Source organism: Thalassophryne amazonica, chromosome 14 (assembly GCF_902500255.1).
Source record: "Thalassophryne amazonica chromosome 14, fThaAma1.1, whole genome shotgun sequence".
NCBI classification, from domain to species: domain Eukaryota; kingdom Metazoa; phylum Chordata; class Actinopteri; order Batrachoidiformes; family Batrachoididae; genus Thalassophryne; species Thalassophryne amazonica.
This window is the reverse complement of record NC_047116.1, coordinates 95473177-95499006: the sequence shown is the minus strand read 5'-3', so window position 1 is coordinate 95499006 and position 25830 is coordinate 95473177. Positions and strand designations below refer to the sequence as shown.

Here is a 25830-nt window from a genome sequence, read left to right as displayed (position 1 = left end):
TATTTATGCCATAAATATTTCAGATCTTGGTGGAATAAATGTAGCTGTCCTTCCAGGGATACAGGAGGTAAAGGTGCTGGGGGGACTGCACCACCCCCTGCTGGAGAGGAGCTGTGGTTGCAAGGGAAATACGTTTACTTAACAAATCAATAAAAAAAGCTTTCTTCTTTTATTTTAATAGTAGCTCCAAAACCAGCCTTTTTAAATTATTAAATTAGATTTCATTTTAGAACATTCAGTTATTTTCTGATGCACAAACACAGACAGATGGACCACAGGGCATATGAATGAATGAATGACATCATTTGATAAGTTGCATTATTTCTTGTTTTGTCTTGTTGTTCTCCGTATACAGTACAGTGGATATTATCCTGCAGTCTGTATGTGAGAAAAGTCCAGTTCTATCGACATTTTTAAATAAAGCCTGAAAACATTCTTTTTTTTTTCTCGGCTGCTTACAGTTGTTGATTGGGGGAATGAGGGTTAGGGTCTGTCTCTTTCTGTCTCTGTTACTGACTGACTGACTGGTTTTCTGACCCCCCTCCCAAATAAAACAAAACTGCACATTTCGGAGTGGCCCTTTACTGTGGCCCGCCTAAGGCACACCTGTGCAGTAATCGTGCTGTCTGATCAGCATCTTGATATGTCCCACCTGTGAGGTGGGATGGATTATTCTGGCAAAGCAGAAGTGCTCACTAACACAGATTTAGACAGATTTGTCAACAATATTTGAGAGAAACAGGTCTTTTGTGTATATAGAAAATGTTTTAGATCTTTGAGTTCACCTCATGAAAAATTGGAGCAAAAACAAAAGTGATGGATTTATATTTTTGTATTGTGTGTGTGTGTGTTTATAATATACAGCAAAGTACTGGTTGGCATGCTCATTAGTCGGGAAGTACTGGGAGTAGAAAAAATTGAAGCACCCCACTGGAATCACTCAGAGTTAATACCCCACCAAGGACACTCATAACTCTGGAACTACAGGCCAAAGAAAATAAATTACGCACTGTGCTAGAATCAACACATCAATGCAGTGGTTTAGGCTATGACTAAACCTCAGCACTCAGAGTGCATACTCTCAATCAGAATATTTGTTCACTGGAAGGACTTTTCTTTATATGACAGAATTTAGAACCTTGATCATTGAGGGCTCAGGTTTTTATTGTTTTTATTGATCTGAGTCGCTTTCTGCTGCTTCAAAAAAGCAATGCAGCAGCACTACGCTGTGACCACATCTGATGTTAGGACCAACACGCCTCTGGGCAGACAGTAAAAATGACAACTGCGCCAGTCGGAAACTAGTAAGAACCTCCGTGCTCTGGGTGGGAGATACGACACTTAAGGTGCTTTTCCACTGCATGGCACCTGCTCCGCTGGACTCGGCTCTCCATGGCTGTTTAGTGGTTTTCCATTGTCCAGACCCTGTAAAGGCAAAGGTCTTTATTTCAACGTGAGTCACCAACCAAAGCACAAAGCCTGTGTCCAGAGAAGCCATGGTGCACCACCTGTCCAGCACCCTGGCTCAGTGTTGGCACAGTACGGCACTCAGGTGAGAACTCGGCTGCGATCTGTAAACGAACCTCAATCGCCAGAGTGCAAACCACCAATAAGGCCGGCAAAAAACATCATCTCTGACGCTAACCATGTTCTGAGCACGAACATGTCCTTCTTCCATCTGGATGCTGATACAGTGTTCCACGGTTTAATAAAGTCAGACTGAAATATTCTTCTGTGCATCAGTCGATACTTAAACTAAATAAGGAGCTTAATCCATAACAACATTATCAAGGCCGCAATGCAAATACATTTTTGTTGTGTGGATTGTTTGTGAAATATTTGTGTTTATGTATTGTGTTGTAACAGAGCTACTGAATACGTAAGACAAATTTCGGATCTCTGATCTGACAATAAAGTATTATCTCATCTCACCACCTCCCTGAGCACGTGGTGCTGTTTTCAGTATCTCCTTCGTAGTGAGACGAGGTGATACCAAATGATGACGTGAAAACACTGCCACTCTGTCATCACTGTGCAAGACAGCAAACAAAAACCTCCAGCTTTAAAAATCCTTTGGTGAGCCGAGCTGTTGGTGTTGTCTTCTTCTCTGTGTCCTGTTGAAGACGTCGTCACAGGCAGTTTCACACGATGTTGCTGTGATGAGTAGAACTGGGTTGAACTTGTACCATCTGGTGGATCAGCGCTGTTATTTAGTGTGTTTTCAGAAAGTAACTTATGAAGGAGTGAACAGTAAACAGAGTGCAAAGCAACACGTCCATCAAAGACAAAATAACAAATTTTGGCAACACCAACCCTTTCATTAAGTTGTCTTGCAGAAAACATTGTTTAGAAATTCTACTCAGTCTGCACCTCGCCATAAATTGGACATGAAGTGTGAACTCTCTGCCATTAGAGAATTCTGTGTCCCCACTTATTGATTTCACCTCTCAGCGTGTGATAAAGAGAAATAATAACCAAACATTATGTCCAGCCAAGTGTTGGGCCACTGATGGCCCCTCACGCTCGGCTCTGATCCCATCTGCACATACTCAGTGAGCTGTGAGATTAGGTCCCGTGATTTATGCCTTCAAATTAATTCACCCCAGCCACGCAAAAGATATCCAACATGCTGCCAAATATTTATGGAAACTAAAAACTTGTATTTATTTATTTTTCCATCTTGTCAGTTTGCACAGGGTTAGTGGGACATGATGATGACAATCAGCTCTGGAGTATAAGCTATAATTTAAAAAAAATGGGAAAAAAAAATCTAAAATACATAAATCTGAACATTGTGCTTAAATAAAATTGTAAATTTTATTGAGATAATTATTTTTCAGTTATTTTCATGCATGTGTAAACTTGTTTCATAGAAGAAATAAAAAAGAGTCACCCAGCAAGAAGATACATGAGAACATCAGAATGTAAAGAGTTTTAGCTTTGCTGAATGCCAACAAAATGCAGTTTGTCCTTAAAAAGTATATATAATGTTGAGAGGGTTATATTATGAGGAAGGATGCAGGAAGCATCAGGGGAACCCAAAGCCTAGTGTTTGCAAGTATAAACCATCTTAAAGCTGTGACGACTGCATCGTCTGAAGTGTCTCCCAGCAGCATCTTTGGATCACTGCTAAAACTTGTCTGCACCTGGTGGAATATAGAGAAAACTGGATGGTCCGAGGAGAAGGAGCAGGAGGTGGAGGAGGTGCTGATGATTGCTCCTCAGGCTTGCAGACTTGTTGCGGAATTGTTTCAGCACAAGAAAACCTTGCACTTCAGAATTCTGCATTTAGACAGGCATGCAGCAGATGGTGGTGCTCATAGTGTTTACACAGGACTGACGGCTAACACTCCTGGACCTGTATCCACGAAGCAACTCAGAGTCCTCTCAAAGAACCCCTAACTGAGCCTAAAATTTCCTGGCAAGGAACCTTAGTCTAAGAGTGATCCAGCAGGTGTCTGAGAGCAAATCTGAGCAAGGAGGGGACAGAAACTCCAGCGGGGCTGACCCCATTGCTAGGTATGACACAGTCCACTAAGAGCTGTGATTGGTTGTCACGGGAAGGGGAGGAGAAATACAAAAACAAATATGCTCCACCTTCCTAGTCATGAATGGACAGTGACATCAACTGATCATATAAGCTGAACTGCATTAAGACGTATAGTCGTGACGATAAATTTGTTATGATGATGAAACTCAGCAAAATTAAATGAACTGTTACACAGCTTGAAAATGTTTGAATGAACCTCACATGCAGATTGTATATATTAAAAATGTGCATGCGTTCGTGCGTGGGGTTATTTAGTATGTTCATTGTGAGTACATAATATAATTGTAAATACATTAAAAATACATCCATACACACACACACACACACACACACACACACACACACACACACACACACACACACACACACACACACACACACACACACACACACACACACACACACACACACACACACACACACACACACACACTTTCAAGGTAATGTGGTTTTGGTGAATCGATGACTCTCAGTTGACTCGAGGTGTGAGTTTGTTTGTCTTTAAGTGGCCCTGCAGCGGACTGGCTTCCTGTCCAGGGTCTACCCCACCTTACACCCTACGACTGCTGTGATAGGCTCCAGTGATCATAACCTAAAAACAGATCTTAAGTCTAGGCATTGACTTTGTGGTATTCTAAGCAGGTTCATACACACACATACATGAACAGAGAGCAATACCACATAACATGAACAGAAATCTGAGCTGAACACAAAAACAGGAGTGACACTGAAGTAATAACTGATGGGAAAACCTAACTGTATAATAATGGTTTGTACCACATTTAAAGACTGCTTTTCTCCCCACAGCTGTGACTTTATTTTGATTTTATGTCATAAAAAGTGAAAAGTCTCATTTGTCCAGAGGGATTCCACCTTTTGCATTCAACTTATAAAAATAATATCAAACATTTTGCTATGTAACTGTAAGCTCATATTTTAGTTCAACATTTCCAGCCACCTGGACACGTGTGACCAAGATAACATTGTTATTTTAAATTACACACAACTGCAGTATTACTGCATTACTACACATCATTATACTCAGGTGAGGTCTAGTAGAAGCTTGTGCTGGTGTCACCCGTTGCCACGTCCATGTTAAATCCTACAACATCGAGGCACCTACGGAAATGCATGACATGGCCACAATGTAACATGTGACAATCTCTCATCAACTGAGTATCCGTAAGTAAATACTGTTGCAGTATTACTGCATTGCTACGCATCACTATACTACATACATGTTAATATAGTATAATGATGCAGCTGCTTTGGGATATTTGGGATCTTATCCATAGTTTCAGCGACTCAGCTCTGAATTTATAACAGTATATACAACACACAGGTACTGGTAGTAGCCAGTCCCCATTAAAACAATAGTTCTTCTTCAGGATTTGATATGCAAACGTGTCAGTGTGCTGGAGAGAGTAAGCACAAACAGCACAAACTCAGTGATTTGCCTCCCTGTGGTAGTTTAGCTTTTACCGAACTGGGGAAAGGACTCGTGTTATTGGCTGACGGTGAACCTAGAACAATGTCGTGCTTTGCAAAGTGCAGCCTGCAGCAGCAGCATTGACCTTTTGTGGAATGTGGGTATGGGTCATTTCATTTAATAGTCACAACCCCGTGTCTGACTGGAAGAATGTCATGGGCATTCTCAAAACGTATGCACGAGGACACACGTTTACCTTCATACAGTATGCACACAGTACACACTTTACTGTTTCTGCCATATGTGGAGCTCTGTTATAAACCACAAAATTACATGTGCTTTACATACAGACATTTAGGAGACAATGATGATTGTTGTTGTGCTACGTCTTCATCATCTGGCAGCTGTGGCTGAGAGTTGGCACACAACCGTACACCAGCAACCACGGTCAGTCACATATGGCTCCTCTCAGATCCTCTTCACAGATGCTGGGGTCCGGACTGACCAGGAACGTCACTTTTCTGTTCTTTGATGGTTTCCAAGGATTACACAGCTTCTCCTTACATTCTACCTGCCCAGAGAGCCATCATCTACCAGGCCGTGATAAGATCAAGAATGGAATATGCTAGCAGTGCTTGGATTGGTGCAACCTCCACCTCACTAGCTCAGCTTGACTGTATCCCAGAGTAGAGCTAAGCGAGTCATCGGTCTGCCAAAGATGAGTATGCAGTTCATTGTATTCAGCCGCTGAGCCACCGCAGGGCAGTTGGAGCAGCCACCCTCTTCCATTGTATGCTCTTCTGGGAGGCCCCTGAGTCATTTTGCCAGCTGATGCCAAACATCCATGTCCATGACCCCAGGTTCTGACGGTCTGTGTGATCCCATGACCTAGCAGTGGAAGTCCCTAGATCAGACCACGTCAGCCATGCAAGATCTTTTCTACCATCTGCAGCCCAATTGTGGAATTGTCTTCCTGCGTACATTCCATCCATTGGATCAAGGGCCATCTTCAGCAGGGAGGTTAATCACATTCTGGGTGCTACTTTGTCAGCAGCTTCTAAATAATTTTTTTGTCTCTGCTGTTAATGCCCAGTTATGCCATGTCATGAAAAAAAAAAAGGTCAGAGACTAGCTTGTGTCTTACTTGGTAACTGTGACCAGCAAATTAGGCCCGACATTGAATTTGACACTCACTTAGCGGTGGCACGTCCCTGTTTATTTGTGTGGGATCTGAAGACCATGATAGGTTCTGTACCCTTCTGAGGAGATGTGTATAGCAGCTATCTGCATTAAGCGTCCAGGTTGCTGAGCTGTACATCAAAATGGGTTCTATGACACTCTCCAATAGATCAGTTTTAAGGTTGTTCTTAATATTCCATCAGCAGATTTTGTCCATCTTATTATCTGCTGTCCAAGCCTGTGCCTTGCAGATCTTAAAATCCTTCCCAGGGTCCATGAGCCATGAACCCAGGTATTTGAAATCATCCAGATTTGACAGACACTGAGGAGCTAATGGTCAATTCTGTCTTGGCGAAGTTACAGTACAGCCCAACGTGTGCTGCATCAGCATCCATAACAGAGCTTGATGGAATAACTGTCATTGGCGTAATAGAGATCTGTAATGTTTGTTGCTGGGTGTCTACGGCTCTTTCTGGGTTTGATGAGTAACAGTCTGTTGTTGTTAACATCCATGGAGACGTAGAGAACATAATCCACTACTATTATGAAGAAGAAAGGAGCAAGTGCTACTTAATGTGGTCTGAGGTGTCCTCATCTTCACATGACTCTATTCTGCCTCTTTTATTATTGTTTTTTGAAATGGTTATTTAAAATTTATTAAGCAAGACCAGTTAAGCAATGGAGTGTTATTTTATGGACTCGTGTGTGATTTACTTTTTACCACTTTGGTTAAGTCAGTTTTTGCAGCCCAGTGATTTGATTTGATTTCATTCATTATTATATGGCGTTGTATTAAACCAACACCGTAACAAGGTAATAAAAGGATATAACAAATGCGGTGCTTGCACTTATTTCCATTGTGGTCCTTGAGAGTGAGAATAAATGGTAAATGGACTGCATTTATATCGCGCTTTTCCATCTGCATCAGACGCTCATAGCGCTTTACAATAATGCCTCACATTCACCCAGATGACCCAGAGAATAAATGATCAAGACATGAGCACAAAATGGAATCAACAGTGACAATCAACAGTGACAAACTAACATGAACATTACTAGGAGCAAAACATACAAAAAAATAGTGAAAGGCACAAAAAAAATGTAAAAATGAAATTTAAAGCTATTTCAAAATTAAGTTTTTTTTTTCTCTACTTCTTTGCTTTTACTTTTTGTAAGGTGACCTTGGGTGATTTGAAAGGCACCTCCAAATTGTTATTATTATTATTATTGTTGTTGTTGTTGTTGTTATGAGTACCGGTAGGTTATCTGGTATAACAAAAAGAAGATTCACCACTGCACTTTACAGGGTATCTGGAGAGACGTGGTATTAGATCTTGTTCCAACTGGACGCTGATTACGTGTTGGTTTGAAAAAGGCTGAAAAAAGGCACACACTATAGTGGTTAAGATGTAATTAAACAGGTAACGTACCAACCAAAGAAAATTCCTGCAGTGTGCATTAGATGGACCGAAATTGTTATATACGAGGGCTGTCAATGAAGTAACGGTCCTTTTTATTTTTTTCAAAAACTATATGGATTTCATTCATATGTTTTTACGTCAGACATGCTTGAACCCTCATGCGCATGCGTGAGTTTTTCCACGCCTGTCGGTGACGTCATTCGCCTGTGAGCACTCCTTGTGGGAGGAGTCGTCCAGCCCCTCGTCGGAATTCCTTTGTCTGAGAAGTTGCTGAGAGACTGGCGCTTTGTTTGATCAAAATTTTTTCTAAACCTGTGAGACACATCGAAGTGGACACGGTTTGAAAAATTAAGCTGGTCTTCAGTGAAAATTTTAACGGCTGATGAGAGATTTTGAGGTGATACTGTCGCTTTAAGGACTTCCCACAGTGCGAGACGTCGCGCAGCGCTCTCAGGCGGCGTCGTCAGCCTGTTTCAAGCTTAAAACCTCCACATTTCAGGCTCTATTGATCCAGGACGTCGTGAGAGAACAGAGAAGTTTCAGAAGAAGTCGGTTTCAGCATTTTATCCGGATATTCCACTGTTAAAGGAGATTTTTTTAATGAAAGACGTGCGGACGGGTCCGCGCGTCGGGATGCAGCCGACGCGGTGCGGCGGCACAGGAAAAACGCATGCGCACGAGGGTTCAAGCATGTCTGATTTAAAAACATATGAATGAAATCCATATAGTTTTTGAAAAAAATAAAAAGGACTGTTACTTTATTGACAGACCTCGTATTTAATCAGTTTGCCTGAACATCATCTCAACCACTATAGTGTGTGCCGGATAAATAAATAAATTCAAATTGTGCCGCCGCACAGGTGTGCGGCAGCACAGGAAAAACACCTCCGTGTTGATAACCATTTGTAAAATCCAGGCGGCTTTTGATGGCTTTCAGTGGAGTGAGTATATGAGAAATTGTTTAACAGGCAGGACATGTTCCAACTTGTCCTTAAGGCTTCCAACAGAGGTGTTTTTCCTGTGGCGGAGCGTCGCGGCGGCTGCGTCCTGACGCGCGGACCCGTCCGCACGTCTTTCATTAAAAAAAATCTCCTTTAACAGTGGAATATCCGGATAAAATGCTGAAACCGACTTCTTCTGAAACTTCTCTGTTCTCTCACGACGTCCTGGATCAATAGAACCTGAAATGTGGAGGTTTTCAGCTTGAACAGGCTGACGACGGCGGCTGAGAGCGCTGAGCGACATCTCGCACGGTGGGAAGTCCTTAAAGCGACAGTATCACCTCAAAATCTCTCATCAGCCGTTAAAAGTTTCACTGAAACCAGCTTAATTTTTCGAACCGTGTCCACTTCGATGTGTCTCACAGGTTTAGAAAAAACTTTGATCAAACAAAGCGCCAGTCTCTCAGCAACTTCTCAGACAAAGGAATTCCGACGAGGGGCTGGATGACTCCTCCCACAAGGAGTGCTCACAGGCAAATGACGTCACCGACAGGCGTGGAAAAACTCACGCATGCGCACAAGGGTTCAAGCATGTCTGACGTAAAAACATATGAATGAAATCCATATAGTTTTTGAAAAAAATAAAAAGGACCGTTACTTTATTGACAGCCCACGTATATATATATATATATATATATATATATATATATATATATATATATATATATATATATATATATATATATATATATATATTTCACTGCCGGGGGGGTGCACAGAGATGACTAATCCTCAATACGTGAATCCAGCTGAACCAAGCCACCTTTCATTTGTCCTTACACTTTTAAAACTTAAAATTTTAAATTTTACATGGAAATGCATCTTATCACAAGATAATAATCTCAATCCTGCTTTACGCTGAGGCCCCCAATCAGACTCTAAAAGTGTTGCTGTTTGAATTTAAGCCTTTGATTTCCTGCAGGTCTTGCATCACTTCATTCAGGACAGTGTCGTGACTTGTTCCTGGAGACTTGGACTTGTTCATCATTTCTTCACACACACTTTGTGAATATGGAAGTGTGGTGATGTTCTCTCCAACTGAAGTATCCCTTAAAACAAAAGAAGCTCTGCCATTAACTCCTTTCACATGAACATGTTCTACACCTTTGCATCCTATTAGCAAACTTCATTAGTGTCTCCACCACAGTGGAGAAAATGACATTGTGCTCCAGTCGTTGGTAATTTCTGCTCTGTCAGGAACTATTAGTTAAAGGCCCAATCAGTGACACAAATGTACACAAAGGTCAACTCTCACCATGAATATTTTAAATACATGACTGGAACCTCTGAGTGACCTGAAGCTGTTAATTCAGGGATGAACAAGATCCACTCATCCAGCTGTCTAACAAGACCAAGACCTAAATTAGTCTGGAACAATACTGACTTCAACAAGAACAATGCTGCAAATAGTTTTCTTATCTTATTAACATGTTGACACTCATCACTACATGATGGAAAATTGCACCTTGTTTAAAAATAACGTGGGATTTCCTGTACACATAACAATGTAGCAAAAATAACAGAGGAGTGTGTTTGTGAGTTCATCCATCTGCGCCAGCTTGTCTAGACAGTCACTCAAGTCAAGTCAAGTGTGGGAGCATGAGCTGGTGCTGCGCTTTGCTGCACCAGCAACACCACAGAACCACCTTGGGTCCTGGATGGCAACCACCCAGGTGCACAGCTGGTCCATTCCCACATCTTTAAAATAACCATCTGAAATGCAGGCATCGCGTTGGCCGTCTCCCGCTACTCAGGTCCTCGGCACTCAGTCTGGAGTAGGCATTGCTAAAATTATGACAGGGAAAGAAGTGAGGGAAGCCACCTAGACATCAATGAGAAAGATGGCTGGCTTCTCCAGCTGTGATTGTAGAAACTGTGCATAGTACAACTTTTATGTTTTACATCACCAGTGGCAGCTTCATGGTGGAGTGACACCTAGAAGGACCCCCCCAAAAAAAGACAAATTTTCACCAATACAAGGCTCAGTTGTTGGTTGGACGTTGAACCTGGAGCATTAAAATCCTTATGCTTGTGTCCGCATTCATCCATTATAACAGCTGAACTACTGACAGGGACTCGATGGCTGAGAAGTACACTCTTGTCAGTCATGTACTCGTCTGTGTTATGAAGGCTTGTCCCAGCCGCCATGACTTCATGATGGACGCTGGCATCCATGTTTGCCCCAATGGCTGTTTTGTTAACATTTGGAATTCCGATATCTTCTCTTACCATCAGCAGTCATGTGACGTGTGGAAATATCTGACGTGAGTCTTCTTTCGTCTTCTGTGTAATGGCATATTCTAACAAACTTCCTTTTTCTACTTGAATACAGCATGGAGGAGACGGCAAAAACATTCCTACCGGAACAGGACTCACTGGAAGGCCCCAAGGTGGATCCACTGGACCTCATGAAAGCTTACAAGGTACCAGAGGGAGCGCCGGCCACATCTCTCCTCAGTCTGTTCATACTGGACTTGTTTTGATTGTACGATCTGTATGTTGTTGTCATCCTCACCCTCCGTATCTAGAGGTTGTCCCATATGCGGTTTGTGCAGAGCTCAACTGAGATAGAAACTAAATATGAAATGAAGCTTTATTTTATTGAGCACTCAGTGCTACTGTGTGTGCACAGCATTCAGTTATTTCTCTGACCAGTTTGTGCACATGATAAGTATCTGTGCTGTGACAAGTTTCAAAAAACATAACGTGCTGATTGAGAGGTGAGAGGAGGGTTTGGCCTGGAAAGGTCGACTGAACCGGTGCATCGGAGACTGCAGACAGAAGTCAAGAGGACCAATAACTGCAGCTTTTTTTTTTTTATACCATGCCAATGTTTTCTGGTTTTGGGTTGTAACTGAACATCTTCTAAGCATCTGTTTGTACTCCACCTTTTGAAAGAGCAGCCTTCTTTCTAGTGTCATCCTTCCAGAACAGAAAACAAATGTGGATTACAAAGTTGACAAAATATCACCCATCATGAAGAAAGGACAAAATCATTTCTCACATTCGCAGGTTAAAGCAAAATATCTCATTCCTAGTGAAAGGTCGAACTAAGAAGTGAGAAGTTTCTGGAGCAGGAGCAGATTGCAGCAGGCAAACGGCACAAACTGCTGGAGGTGTATTTGCTGGAGGGAGTGTTAGAACAACACCTGTTGCCTCCACTGCTGTGTGTGTGTGTGTGTGTGTGTGTGTGTGTGTGTGTGTGTGTGTGTGTGTGTGTGTGTGTGTGTGTGTGTGTGTGTGTGTGTGTGTGTGTGTGTGTGTGTGTGTGTGTGTGTGTGTGCAGATTGCTCACTTTAACAGCGCACTAATGGAATTCTTGGATTAGGAAGCACAGACCCACATGGAAACATGTTGCCTGCAGCAGAGTTACTGATAAACGTTGTGTTCTGGGCTCTGACTCACACGGAGGAGAAGACCCACTTATTTTCTGTTAATGTTGGTGTGTGTGATTAGTGTTGGTGATGTTTTTCTGTGTCTAAGCACGAGTTGCTCCACAACTTGATGTATTATCAGCAGTCCGTTTTCATTTCATTCCATGTTTAAAGTCCGTTCCGCTGTGAAAATGGAGAGAAGAGAAGGAAACACAGTGGAGAAATATGCTACAAACTGGCTTTGCTTAAGTTAATGCTTTTGTTTTCAGTTCAGGTTCCTGGTGCTGTGATGCAGTAATGTGCATCTTTTGAATGTTGCATGCTTTGAATGGTAGAAACCTTTTGTGCTGGAATTTTGACCAGTAAATGATGCTTCAGCTGGCAGGGACGAGGGTTTTTCACAACTGCAAGTTCTGTTTGTAACAAGAAATTGCTGTCCATCCATGTGTCCATCCGTATAGGAAAACCTTCAAAGTCCTACAACTCAAGAATCTTAAATCTCTCAAAATAAATAAAAAAAAAATACACATTAATACTGGGAGGACAAAGATCTGCCTACCCAAAAAAAAAAAAAAAAAATGCAATTCTGACATTTATGAATGCCTTTTTTTAAACTGCATTTTGGGTTTCAAGTACAGGTTTGCTGCAAAGTCTCAACTGCTTTTTCATTTGAGATTTTTGGGTGAAAATAAGATGGGCTTACAGTTGTGTCCCTGCCTTATGGTTTACTTTTCTTTAAAAAAAGATGTGCAATTTCAGCTCCAGTTTGAGAGACTTGAGTCTTGATTAGATCTGTTTTCTTATATAAAAATTCTTCTCTGTTCTGCTCCACCATCAAGCTGTGACTGATGGAGCAACAGATACATTTTTCTCTATGATCCGTTTCTCCAGTCACATAAGCTTATAACGCCTACAGAGGTGTCTTGGGTCGTGTCCCTCACTACTTTCCTTCTTGCATGCTGACTCAGTTTTTGAGAACAGTCTCCTCCAGACACAGTACCACACTGTTTGCTTTTCTTCATGATTCATTGATGTAAATGAAGTCCAAGTCATATTCAGTGACTTGGAAATGTTCATGTTGTCATCCTCTGATTTCTCAAAAGAAAACTGGCTGTAAAGGTAATTACTTGTATTCAGAATGCAAATTACATGTATTTTGCCTAATTGCAGTCTCTGAAAAGGGAAGGGCCGCGCATAAAAACGGCTGTAATTCCACAATTATTAATGCAACATTTGTGTAGCGCCTTTTGATTTTAAAACTGAAACTGCAGAAGAGTCACATGCAAAATGTTATTGTCCAAATACTATTGGAGCTGACTGTAGTTCTCTCTGCAGTCTATCTTGGAAAAATGATAATAGTATTTAAAAGTATTGTCAAATTACCAAATGCATTGTCAGTCAAAATGAAACGTATTACTTAATTGACCTTTCAAGTGAAATGGAATTGAATTTTTGTCAGTACTACATCCTGAAGTATTATCTTAGTACTACTTTGCAAGTACTACATCAGTGCTTCTTTGTCTGTGCCTATGACCTGAAGGCTTCATTTCTTCTGTATCTGTGATGTTTCCTGTGTTCCAGGATAAACTGTTGGAGGAAATGTGGAAGCAGCAGGACGGTTTGGAGGGTCCCACAGCCTCGGCAGCAGACACGTCCACCTCCGCTGAGACCGATACTCCAGTGCAGGACAGTTCTAAGGAAGGCAATCAGCTGCTGGAGCGACTCAGAGCACTGGAGGTACTGAGACTGGTTCCAGTGAGGAATCAGAAAATAAGCTGCTATTTTCTGATTATTTCACAGCAGCTTAGTTCTAAAACTCAAATAACACAGTCACAACCCCACAGAAAGGATTTTCTATGAATGAAGCCAAATCAGATGTCTTCCTTCTCTCTCTGTGTCTCTCAAAATGTTGGTTAAAGTCACACACAACCTGAAATGAGCGTGTTTGCCATTTCATTTCATTTCCAAAGCCTACAGTAGGTCTGGTGGACACCAACATCACCGTTACTTGTCTCAGTATTATGTTATTAAATCAAAAATTACACGTCTTAACACATAAATCACGCTATTTTGTGAAACACTTTTTAACAGTAAATTTGTAACAGTTTCTTGTTAAGGAGACACATCAGCTTAAAACCAAACTTGTAGTTATTTTTAATCCATCTATATTATTAATAGCCAAGTGGCGTGTGTGTGTGTGTGTGTGTGTGTGTGTGTGTGTGTTAGACAGTACTCTTCAACCACATCAGTAAAAGATTTCTCCTCCATCCCTCTTCTTTTTCCTTGTTTCTTCCTTCTTGTTTCTTTTTTCTTGTTCACGCCACCACCTCTAAGCAATGCAATATCTTCAGGTACCTGATACTTCACAACAGAATACATCTGGAATGTATTCACAGCACTTCACTTTTCCAGATTTTGTTATGTTACAGCCTTACTCCAAAATGGCTAAAATTCTTTCCCTTTTTTTGTCAAAATTCTACACACACCATAATGACAACATGAAGTTTTTTCATGTCAGAGCACAAACCAAGCATGAAGTTAAAGGAATTGTCTGTAGACCTCCAAGACAGGATTGTCTGGAGGCACAAATCTGGGGAAGGAAACAGAAACATTTCTGCTGCTGTGAAGGTCCCAGTGAGCACAGTGGCCTCCATCATCTGTAAATGGAAGAAGTTTAGATCCAACAGGATTCTTCCTTGAGCTGGCCATCCGTCTAAACTGATTGATCGGACCTTAGTCAGGGAGGTGACCAAGAACCCGATGGTCACTCTGTCAGAGCTCCAGCACTGGAGAGAGGAGAACCTTCCAGAAGGACAGCCATCTCTACAGCAATCCACCAATCAGGCCTGTATGGTAGAGTGGCCAGACGGAAGCCACTTCTTAGTAAAAGGCACATGGCAGCCCACCTGCAGTTTGACAAGAGACATCTGAAGGACTCTCAGACCAGGAGAAACAAAATTCTCTGGTCTGATGAGACAAAGATTGAACTCTTTGGTGTCATGTTTGGAGGAAACCAGGCACCATCCCTACAGTGAAGCATGGTGGTGGCAGCATCATGCTGTGGGGATGTTTTTCAGCAGCAGGAACTGGGAGACTAGTCAGGATTGAGGGAAAGATGAGTGCAGCAATGTACAGAGACATCCTGGATGAAAACCTGCTCCAGAGCGCGCTTAACCTCAGACTGGGGCGACGGTTCATCTTTCAGCAGGACAATGACCCTAAGCACACAGCCAAGATATCAAAGGAGTGGCTTCAGGACAACTCTGTGAATGTCCTTGAGTGGTCCAGCCAGAGCCCAGACCTGAATCGGACTGAACATCTCTGGAGAGATCTGAAAATGTCTGTGCACCGACGCTCCCCATCCAACCTGATGGAGCTTGAGAGGTGCTGCAAAGAGGAATGGACCAAACTGTCCAAAGATAGGTGCACCAAGCTTGTGACATCATATTCAAGAAGACTTGAGGCTGGAATTGCTGCCAAAGGTGCAACAACAAAGTATTGAGCAAAGAGTGTGAATAATGCCGTTACTGTAGGTTTAACTACGCTATTATACTTTATACACTAATTACCATTTTTGTTTATCGTGTTAGCTTGCTGGGTATGGTTAGCATATTAATGGCTAATTTAGCTCTTCTAACTATAACTAGCTTATTTTTGTTATTTACAATTTTATTTTACATGGTGTATATTTTTTAATGATTCATCAGTTTATGTGTTCTTTTAAAGATGTACCTAAGTTCTTAGGTTTCCATTTGAGAGCATAATGATTATGCTTTTTAATTTTCCTATAGTATGCTAACAGAGTTACTTTAGATAGATACCAGTACACTCATACATTCATAGTAGCTTCTGTTTCTATAATAAAATACCAGATTTATAGCTTAGCCTACAAACTATATTTAATTTTACTACTAGTGTTGTGTGGGCCGCTGAAGAGGAGGTACTGCTGGCCCACCACCACCAGAGGGCGCCCTGCCTGGAGTGCGGGCTCCAGGCACCAGAGGGCGCCGCCGCCTCACGGGAGCAGCCTCGGTGACAGCTGTCACCCATCACCTGAGACAGCTGACGGCAATCATCAGTGGGGTATATCAGCAGGACGGCATCTCCACCTCATTGCCGAGATATCGTTTCTACCGGAGAGGTAACGTATCGAAGCTAACGGAGTGTATCTTTTTGGATTGAGCTAGTTTGTGGATTACTGTTCCAACGAGAGGTGGAGGTAACTTCCCTGCTGTTCTGAGTCCTGGGTGCAAACGCGCCCCCATCTAACTGTTCTTTGTTCCTCGCCAGCAGTACCAGGTCCGACACGCGGAGGCAGTGGCCACCTGGGAGTTCGGGACTTGGCGGCTCCAGTATTCCCGGGGTCCTGTGGCGGAGGAAGCCGTGTGGTTCCGGTCTTACCTTGGAGAGGCGTCTCCTATCTTCGAGCCTGCCCACACGACACTTTTGTGAATTGACTGTTGTCCATTTCTGTGATTGGTTGTATTCGTTGTGCACATTCACAACAGTAAAGCGTTGTTATTTTGACTTACTCCATTGTCCGTTCATTTGCGCCCCCTGTTGTGGGTCCGTGTTCCTACACTTTCCCAACAGGATATCTCGGCCAGCGTCATAGATCCCGAGGGGCGTCAACCGGCTGTTGAACGGCCAATGGAAGAACAGGGCGCACAGGCGTCCGCAGGAGGGGTAATCGGTGAGTTGCAGCGGATCCTCACCGCTTTCACGACTCGGTTGGATTTGATGACCGAGCAGAACGTCCTCCTGAACCGCAGGGTGGAGGCTCTCGCCGCGCAGGTGGAAGCGCGCCCTCCGGGCGCCGCTGCGGCTCTCCCTCCCGTAGAACCTGTGCGTAACAGCGACGTTCCACTGGTTGTCCAACGACCCCTCCCACCTTCCCCTGAAGCATACATAAGCCCCCCAGAGCCGTACGGAGGCTGTGTGGAGACGTGCACGGATTTTCTTATGCAGTGTTCGCTCGTCTTCGCACAGCGTCCCGTCATGTACGCGACCGACGCTAGCAAAGTAGCTTATGTGATAAATCTGCTTCGTGGTGAGGCACGCGCTTGGGCTACAGCGCTCTGGGAGCAAAGTTCACGGCTCCTTCTGACATATGATGGGTTTGTGAGGGAGCTCAGAACGGTGTTCGATCACCCTAATAGAGGAGAGACCGCTTCAGCCGTGCTGCTGTCAATGAGACAGGGGCGCCGGAGCGCAGCTGCCTATGCAGTCGACTTCCGCATCGCGGCTGCGAGGTCCGGCTGGAATAGCGCTGCCCTCCGCGCCGCCTTCGTAAACGGACTGTCGTTGGTCCTCAAGGAGCACCTGGTGGCTAAGGACGAACCGCGGGATTTAGATGGGCTTATCGATCTTGTCATACGATTAGACAATCGGTTAAATGAGCGCCGTCGGGAATGAGACGAAGGGCGTGGCCAGGCACGCGTCGTCCCTCTCCCTTCCAGTTCCGACCGCGTTCCGCCCTCCCCACGCTCCACGGCCCCTGCGCTCCGTGCGGTTACAGCCCCCCCTGCTGACGAAGCTATGGACACGAGTAGGGCAACATTTAGGGCACCGGTCACACAAAGGAGGCTGGCCCGCGGGGCGTGTTTTGTTTGTGGCTCGATTGAGCATCAGGTAAGAGACTGCCCCGAGCAGTTAAACACCAACGCCCGCCCCTAGAAACTGGGCTAGGGGTGGGCCGAGACGTTCACGTGGGACACACCCACATCGCCACACGACTCCCAGTTACAATCCTTTATGAGGATTTAACCCTGAAGGCCCCAGCACTGGTGGACACGGGCTCAGAAGGGAATTTGCTAGACAGCAAATGGGCCAGGGAGATAGGGTTCCCTCTGGTGGCGCTTACCTCGCCTGTGCAGGTATGGGCGCTAGATGGCTCCCTACTCCCTCCAATCACTCACAAGACACCACCAGTAACTCTGGTGGTGTCGGGGAATCACCGGGAGGAGATCGAGTTTTTCGTGACTCCGGCCACCTCCTGTGTGATTTTAGGTTTTCCCTGGATGTTGAAACACAATCCCCGGATCGATTGGCCGTCCGGGGTAGTGGTTCAGTGGAGCGAGACCTGCCATCGGGTATGTTTAGGTTCCTCGGTTCCTCCCGGTTCCCAGGCCAGGGAGGAGGTCAGAGCCCCGCCCAATCTAGGGACGGTGCCGGTGCAGTACCATGACCTTGCGGAGGTGTTTAGCAAGGATCTGGCGCTCACCCTTCCCCCGCACCGCCCGTATGATTGTGCCATTGATTTGGTTCCAGGCGTTGAGTTCCCGTCCAGTAGGCTGTACAACCTCTCACGACCTGAACGCGAATCAATGGAGACCTACATCCGGGACTCTTTGGCTGCCGGGTTGATCCGGAATTCCACCTCCCCGATGGGTGCGGGTTTCTTTTTTGTGGGGAAAAAGGATGGCGGATTACGTCCATGCATTGACTACAGGGGGCTGAACGAAATCACGGTTCGTAACCGATACCCCTTACCCTTGTTGGATTCGGTGTTCACGCCCCTGCATGGAGCCAAGATATTCACCAAGCTTGATCTTAGGAATGCGTATCACCTGGTTCGGATCCGGAAGGGAGACGAGTGGAAGACGGCATTTAACACCCCGTTAGGTCATTTTGAGTACCTGGTCATGCCGTTCGGTCTTACAAACGCTCCCGCGACGTTCCAAGCATTAGTTAATGACGTCTTGCGGGACTTCCTGCACCGATTCGTCTTCGTATATCTAGACGACATACTCATTTTTTCTCCGGATCCTGAGACCCATGTCCGACATGTACGTCAGGTCCTGCAGCAGTTATTGGAGAACCGGCTGTTTGTTAAGGGCGAGAAGTGTGAGTTTCACCGCACCTCTTTGTCCTTCCTGGGGTTCATCATCTCCCCCAACTCCGTCGCTCCTGATCCGGCCAAGGTTGCGGCGGTGAGAGCCTGGCCCCAACCCACAAGCCGTAGGAAGCTGCAACAGTTCCTCGGCTTTGCGAATTTCTACAGGAGGTTCATTAAGGGCTACAGTCAGGTTGTTAGCCCCCTGACAGCCCTGACCTCACCAAAAGTCCCCTTCACCTGGTCGGATCGTTGCGATGCCGCGTTCAAGGAGTTGAAACGGCGCTTCTCGTCTGCACCCGTTCTGGTGCAGCCCGATCCTAGTCGCCAGTTAGTGGTTGAAGTGGACGCCTCGGACTCAGGGATAGGAGCTGTGCTGTCCCAGAGTGGGAAGACCGATAAGGTCCTTCATCCGTGTGCCTATTTTTCCCGCAGGTTGACCCCGGCTGAACGGAACTATGACGTCGGCAACCGAGAACTCCTTGCGGTGAAAGAGGCTCTTGAAGAGTGGAGACATCTGTTGGAGGGAACGTCTGTGCCATTCACGGTTTTCACTGACCACCGGAACCTGGAATATATCAGGACCGCCAAGCGGCTGAATCCCAGGCAAGCCCGCTGGTCACTGTTCTTCGGCCGTTTTGACTTCCGCATCACCTACCGGCCCGGGACCAAGAACCAGAAATCGGATGCCTTGTCCCGGGTACACGAAGACGAGGTCAAAACGGAGTTGTCGGATCCACCGGAACCCATCATCCCGGAGTCCACTATCGTGGCCACCCTCACCTGGGACGTAGAGAGAACCGTCCGGGAGGCCCTGGCACGAAGCCCGGACCCCGGGACTGGACCAAAGAACAGACTTTACGTCCCACCAGAGGCAAGGGCTGCAGTCCTGGACTTCTGTCACGGCTCTAAGCTCTCCTGTCATCCAGGGGTGCGAAGAACCGTGGCAGTTGTCCGGCAGCGCTTCTGGTGGGCGTCCCTGGAGGCCGATGTCCGGGACTATATCCAGGCCTGTACCCGGCCCTCCTGGCCGACTTCTACCGTCGCCACCCGGACAAGCCCGGTTGAGAGGGGGGTATCAGCCCCCATTATTCCCGGTGGTTGAGGGAGAGGTCGGTGTGCCCTCGGTGTGCCCTCGGTCCAGGCCCACCTGCGGAAGTGCCGTCGGGTGTGGCGTGCCACCCGTTCTGCTTTGTTGAGGGCCCGGATGAGGGCGAAGACCCATGCAGACCGGCGGCGGACCCCGGCCCCTACGTATCGCCCCGGGCAGGAAGTGTGGTTGTCCACCAAGGACATTCCACTGCAAGTGGCCTCCCCAAAACTGCAAGACAGGTACATAGGTCCGTTTAAAATTCTCAAGGTCATCAATCCCGCCGCAGTGAGGCTGGAAGCCGAAGCCTCACTGCGGATCCATCCAGTATTTCATGTGTCAAAAATCAAGCCCCATCACACCTCGCCCCTCTGTACACCCGGTCCGGCACCACCTCCTGCCCGGATCATCGATGGCGAGCCGGCTTGGACAGTGCGCCGGTTGTTGGACGTCCGACGGATGGGCCGGGGCTTTCAATATCTGGTGGACTGGGAGGGGTACGGTCCCGAAGAACGCTCCTGGGTGAAGAGGAGCTTCATCCTGGACCCGGCCCTCCTGGCCGACTTCTACCGTCGCCACCCGGACAAGCCCGGTCGGGTTGAGGGGGGGGGGTCCTGTTGTGTGGGCCGCTGAAGAGGAGGTACTGCTGGCCCACCACCACCAGAGGGCGCCCTGCCTGGAGTGCGGGCTCCAGGCACCAGAGGGCGCCGCCGCCTCATGGGAGCAGCCTCGGTGACAGCTGTCACCCATCACCTGAGACAGCTGACGGCAATCATCAGTGGGGTATATCAGCAGGACGGCATCTCCACCTCATTGCCGAGATATCGTTTCTACCGGAGAGGTAACGTATCGAAGCTAACGGAGTGTATCTTTTTGGATTGAGCTAGTTTGTGGATTACTGTTCCAACGAGAGGTGGCGGTAACTTCCCTGCTGTTCGGAGTCCTGGGTGCAAACGCGCCCCCATCTAACTGTTCTTTGTTCCTCGCCAGCAGTACCAGGTCCGACACGCGGAGGTAGTGGCCACCTGGGAGTTCGGGACTTGGCGGCTCCCGGGGTCCTGTGGCGGAGGAAGCCGTGTGGTTCCGGTCTTACCTTGGAGAGGCGTCTCCTATCTTCGAGCCTGCCCACACGACACTTTTGTGAATTGACTGTTGTCCATTTCTGTGATTGGTTGTATTCGTTGTGCACATTCACAACAGTAAAGCGTTGTTATTTTGACTTACTCCATTGTCCGTTCATTTGCGCCATCTGTTGTGGGTCCGTGTTCCTACACTTTCCCAACAACTAGTCTGCATACTAAATTACCTATGCTACAGTCTTCTCCTGTGATGTCTTATCTTTCTTATGTCTTATTATTTATTATTATATATACTTTTTTCTTGAGCCGCTTGGGTGTGTAGGGAGAGTTCCCATGGGATAAAAAAGCTTTTCAACCTGCCATCCCCGGTTCTCAAGACCAGGCACCTAAGTGACTCTACTCTACTCTTTTGTACTCTTTTATTTTACTCTTCCTTTTTAGATATTTAGATATATCTTTTTATACTGTCTATCTCGGCTTTCAGTGCTTACCAGTCCAGTAAGTATCAGTGAAATTGTGGAGAGCTGGACATGTCCGAACTTGTCCTCTGACACGCCGAAACGGAGGTGTTCCTTTGTCTCGCTTCCAAAGCGAATCGGTCTTTATGTGCGAAGCCTCCGCGTGGCTTTCCATGACAAAATCTCTTGTTAAAAGTGAAATCTGCTGGAAAATGGCTGATGTCCAGCTCTTGTGATAACCAGAGAAAGAGCACACGACGGTCTCATATCCACAGAGCCATCCGTTTAGAAATGGTCCGGTGGCTTGTGCCGCGTCATCGCAGCTTGGAGCGCGGCATGCTGAGTGTCCTTAAAGGGGTCCTTAAAGCTGTAATAACAGACCTTATTCTCTGTGAAGCCCGTAAAATTTTCACCGAAAGCCAGATAAATTTTTCGAATGGTTTCCAGGTGCCAGTCTCTAACAGCGTCTGGAAAAAACCCCCAAATCATTCCACCATTTCCAGACAATGAAAATCCAACGACGGGGCGGGACCACTCCTTCCCAAGGCGTGCTCACAGGCGAATGACGTCACCGACAGGCGTGGAAAAACTCATGCATGCACACAAGGGTTCAAGCTTGTCTGACATGAAAACATATGAATCAAATCCATATAGTTTAAAAAAATAATAAAAAGGTACGATACTTTATGGACAGACCTCGTATGTTTGTATTTTTAAATATTTGTCAGATTTGTGTTTTTCTGTACAAATTTACAATAATTTCTTAGCTGCTGTTTAGAATCCAAACATGGACTGGAGCTCACTCAGTGGTCTAACAAACACTTTTATCAGATTCATTATTTATTTCCTGTACATGGTGAGATTTGCTATGAATAGTTTTTAGCTCTTAGTGTCATTTCAGCTCACCAGTGCCGGTGAACCCGGAATAAAAAAAGTTGTGTGGTGATTTCCATCAGCTGTGGCCTTTGGTTAATTGAAGCCATTAGAGAAAACGTTGAGTTGTGTGAGGGAAGTGAAGCGTTTGAACCTTGTTCGCTCTCGTGATTATCGGGGATTGCTGGGATTTTCTGCGAGCTGAACAGTTAAGAGTTGCCTACAGCAAGTAAATGAAAACAACCTGGCTCAGGTATCTCTAAGATTTACTGGATTAATCTTTTTCAGCGGAGTCATCCTCTGAGCTGCCAGAATAGATTCTGTTTCCCTGTCTGCAAAACCTCTGTCAGTAACTGAATTATACTTTGGCTTCTTCAAGTGGGCCTAATGCACTAAGTGAAGGTCTACAGACATGAAAATTAAAGCATCATTCATTTAGCAGCACTGACTGTCTCCAGATTTCAAATCCCACTATAGTTGTGTGAGACCGTTTTAAACAACGCCGAACTCCCTGTTAACTGAGTCTGTATCTGTTGAGGTCACTCGCCACGTCCACCGTCTGCAGCTCAGCGAGGAAAAACATTTTAATGTGTTCAAAGACAACATCACTTACTTTTCATATTGTGTAGATTAAGAGCTGACGTGGACCGTCTGAAGCCTCAAATTTTTCTCATCATGTATGAACTATAATTTCTTTCTTTTTTTTGTCATTCGAGTTTTTATTAATTTTCCTTTTTTTACACAATCAAAAGATTATAAACAACACAACAAAGCAAAATAAAAAACAACAAAATACGCATAAAACAAAATAATCAGTGGCACAGTCATGGTATTGTGATGATAGCAGAGTCTTGCTCTTTAAGAAATGACATGAAATCTGTCCATGTTTTGCTGGCTTTATCATGGACATTATGTACTTTTATCACGCTTGTCAGACGAGGAAGGCAGGAGACAAATGCAGGACTCACTGGAACAGTTCTGGTTCAGAGAGGCTTTTACTGAGGTGCTTAGCAAGGTTCGGTACACAAGCAGACAGTCCAAGAAGAGCAACCAAAACCGAAACATCAGGCAGAGGCGTAGACAAAAATACAGGCAGGCAGTCAAAACACCAAGAGACAGCTTAACAAAATGTGGTACTGAGCTTGAAGCACTGGCACAGGGCACAACGATCAGGCAACACCCGGTGCAACTAGTGGCGTCTAAATACTCCTGGAACAAGTGTAGAAAGACCCAGAACAGGGCGTGACCCACTCACCGAGCACCGCCCCCACCAAGCACAGTGAAGGCAGACAAGAGACATACAGACCCAAAAAACCCAAACACAAACCACCCAGCCACAAAAGGGAACAAACAAAAACCCCAACATTAACATGATACATGACAGGACCCCCCGCTCAACGGCCGGCACCTGACGGCCCGGGGAACCCAGGATGCCGAGCATGGAAGTCCGCGATCAGTCCAGGATCCAAAACGAAATGAGAAGGAGTCCATGAGCGTTCTTCAGGTCCATAACCCTCCCAGTCCACCAAGTACTGCACCCCCCGCCCACGCCGCCGGGACCCCACAAGGCGGCGCACAGTAAAAACCGGGCCCCCGGCCACAAACCGGGCGGGAGGCGGGGGAACGGCCGGAGGGCACAAGACACAGGACCGAGCAGGCTTGACCTGGCTGACGTGGAAGGTGGGATGTATCCTCATAGTCCGGGGCAGACGAAGGCGGACAGAGACCGGAGTGATCACCCTCGTGATGGGAAACGGCCCCACGAACCGAGAAGCAAGTTTCCGTGGCAGACCACGGAGGGAAAGGTGCCGGGTGGAGAGCCAAACCCGCTGTCCCGGGGAGTAATGTGGTTCTAGGGTCCTTTTCCTGTCGGCAGCAGCCTTGTAGATCGCTGAAGAGCGCAGTAACGTTCGTCGGGCCCGCTCCCAGATTAGACGACAATGGCGGATTAAGGAAAGGGCTGAAGGCACCTGGGTGGTTAAGACTGTAGGAGAGAACAAAGAAGGTTGATACCCATGCGACACGTGCATTGGGGAGTAACCAGAGGAGGCAGACGGTAAACTATTGTGAGCGAGCTCTACCCATACTAATTGTGATGACCAGGAAGCGGGGTGCTGGGAGGCGAGGATACGTAACCCCTTTTCCAATTCCTGATTGACCCTCTCAGCCTGCCCATTCGCCTGAGAGTGATACCCGGAGGTGAGACTCGAGGTGACTCCCAGGAGTCGACAAAACTCACCCCAGAAGTGTGAAACGAACTGTGGTCCACGATCGGACACGATGTCCTGCGGGAAACCGTGTAATCTAAACACATGGTGCAACAGGGCCTCTGCGGTTTCCTTAGCTGATGGGAGTTTCGGTAGCGGAATGAAATGGGCCATCTTGGACAGACGGTCCACCACTGACAGAATAACAGTATGCCCCTTGGATGGCGGCAACCCGGTAACGAAATCCACCGAGATATGTGACCGTGGTCGGGTGGGGACGGGTAATGGGTGGAGCTTGCCGGACGGTGAGCGGTTGGTTGACTTGTGCATAGCGCAGACAATGCACGCCCCCACATAAGCTGTGACGTCGGGAAGTAACCGAGGCCACCAAAATCTTCCCTGGATGATCGTGGCTGTCTTCCCAATTCCGGGATGACACGAAAAACGGCTGTTATGAGCCCACCTTATCACCTCCCCCCTAAGAGCATCTGGGACGTACAGTCTCCCCGGAGGGCAGTCCCGCGGCACAGGGTCACCGCGCGTAGCAGACCGGACCTTGGTTTCTATGTCCCAGGTGAGAACTGACAGGAAGCAGGACACGGGCAAGACCGGACCTGGGTCCGCCGGCACAGCCACAGGTTCGTCCCGACGGGAGAGCGCGTCGGGTTTACCGTTCTTTGTACCCGGTCGATAGGATAACACAAAGTTGAAACGGCTAAAAAAGATGGACCATCTAGCCTGTCTGGCATTGAGATGTTTCGCAGAACGGAGATACTCTAGATTTTTATGGTCGGTCCATACCAAAAACGGTAATTGTGCCCCTTCCAACCAGTGTCGCCACTCTTCCAGGGCCACCTTAACCCCCAGCAGTTCGCGGCCTCCAATGTGGTAATTGCGCTCTGCCGGCGTCAGTTTTCGGGACAAAAACGCACAGGGATGTAATGTCTGGTCTGAGGGTTGGATCTGGGATAAGACGGCCCCGATCCCTATGTCAGAGGCGTCAACTTCGACAACAAACTGTAAAGCGGGGTTGGGGAGGAGCAACACTGGGGCCGTGGTAAACCGTCTTTTCAGGCTTCGAAAAGCTTCCTCGCAATCCAGCATCCAGGAAAAGGGCCGGTGTACGGACGTGCTGTTATGCAGAGGCGCGGCCACCGAGCTGAAATTACGGATGAACTTTTGATAAAAGTTGGCAAAACCAAGAAACCGCTGGACTTCCTTGCGGTTCCTTGGTACAGGCCAATCACGCACTGCGGCTATCTTGGCTGGGTCCATCCGGATAGACCCAGGCGATATGATGAATCCCAGAAAGGTCACTGAGGACCTATGGAAGT

The 25830-nt window shown here is 46.3% G+C and overlaps 1 protein-coding gene across 1 annotated transcript in view; it reads left to right on the top strand.

Moving 5' to 3' along the window:
- The window catches only part of LOC117525028 (nck-associated protein 5-like), a 159039-nt gene that overhangs the window by 349 nt on the left and 132860 nt on the right, over window positions 1-25830 (top strand). Inside the window, exons 2-3 of the mRNA XM_034186850.1 lie at window positions 10913-11003; window positions 13536-13691. Of these exons, the coding sequence (XP_034042741.1) occupies window positions 10913-11003; window positions 13536-13691 (247 nt within the window). The remainder of the gene's footprint in view (window positions 1-10912; window positions 11004-13535; window positions 13692-25830) is intronic.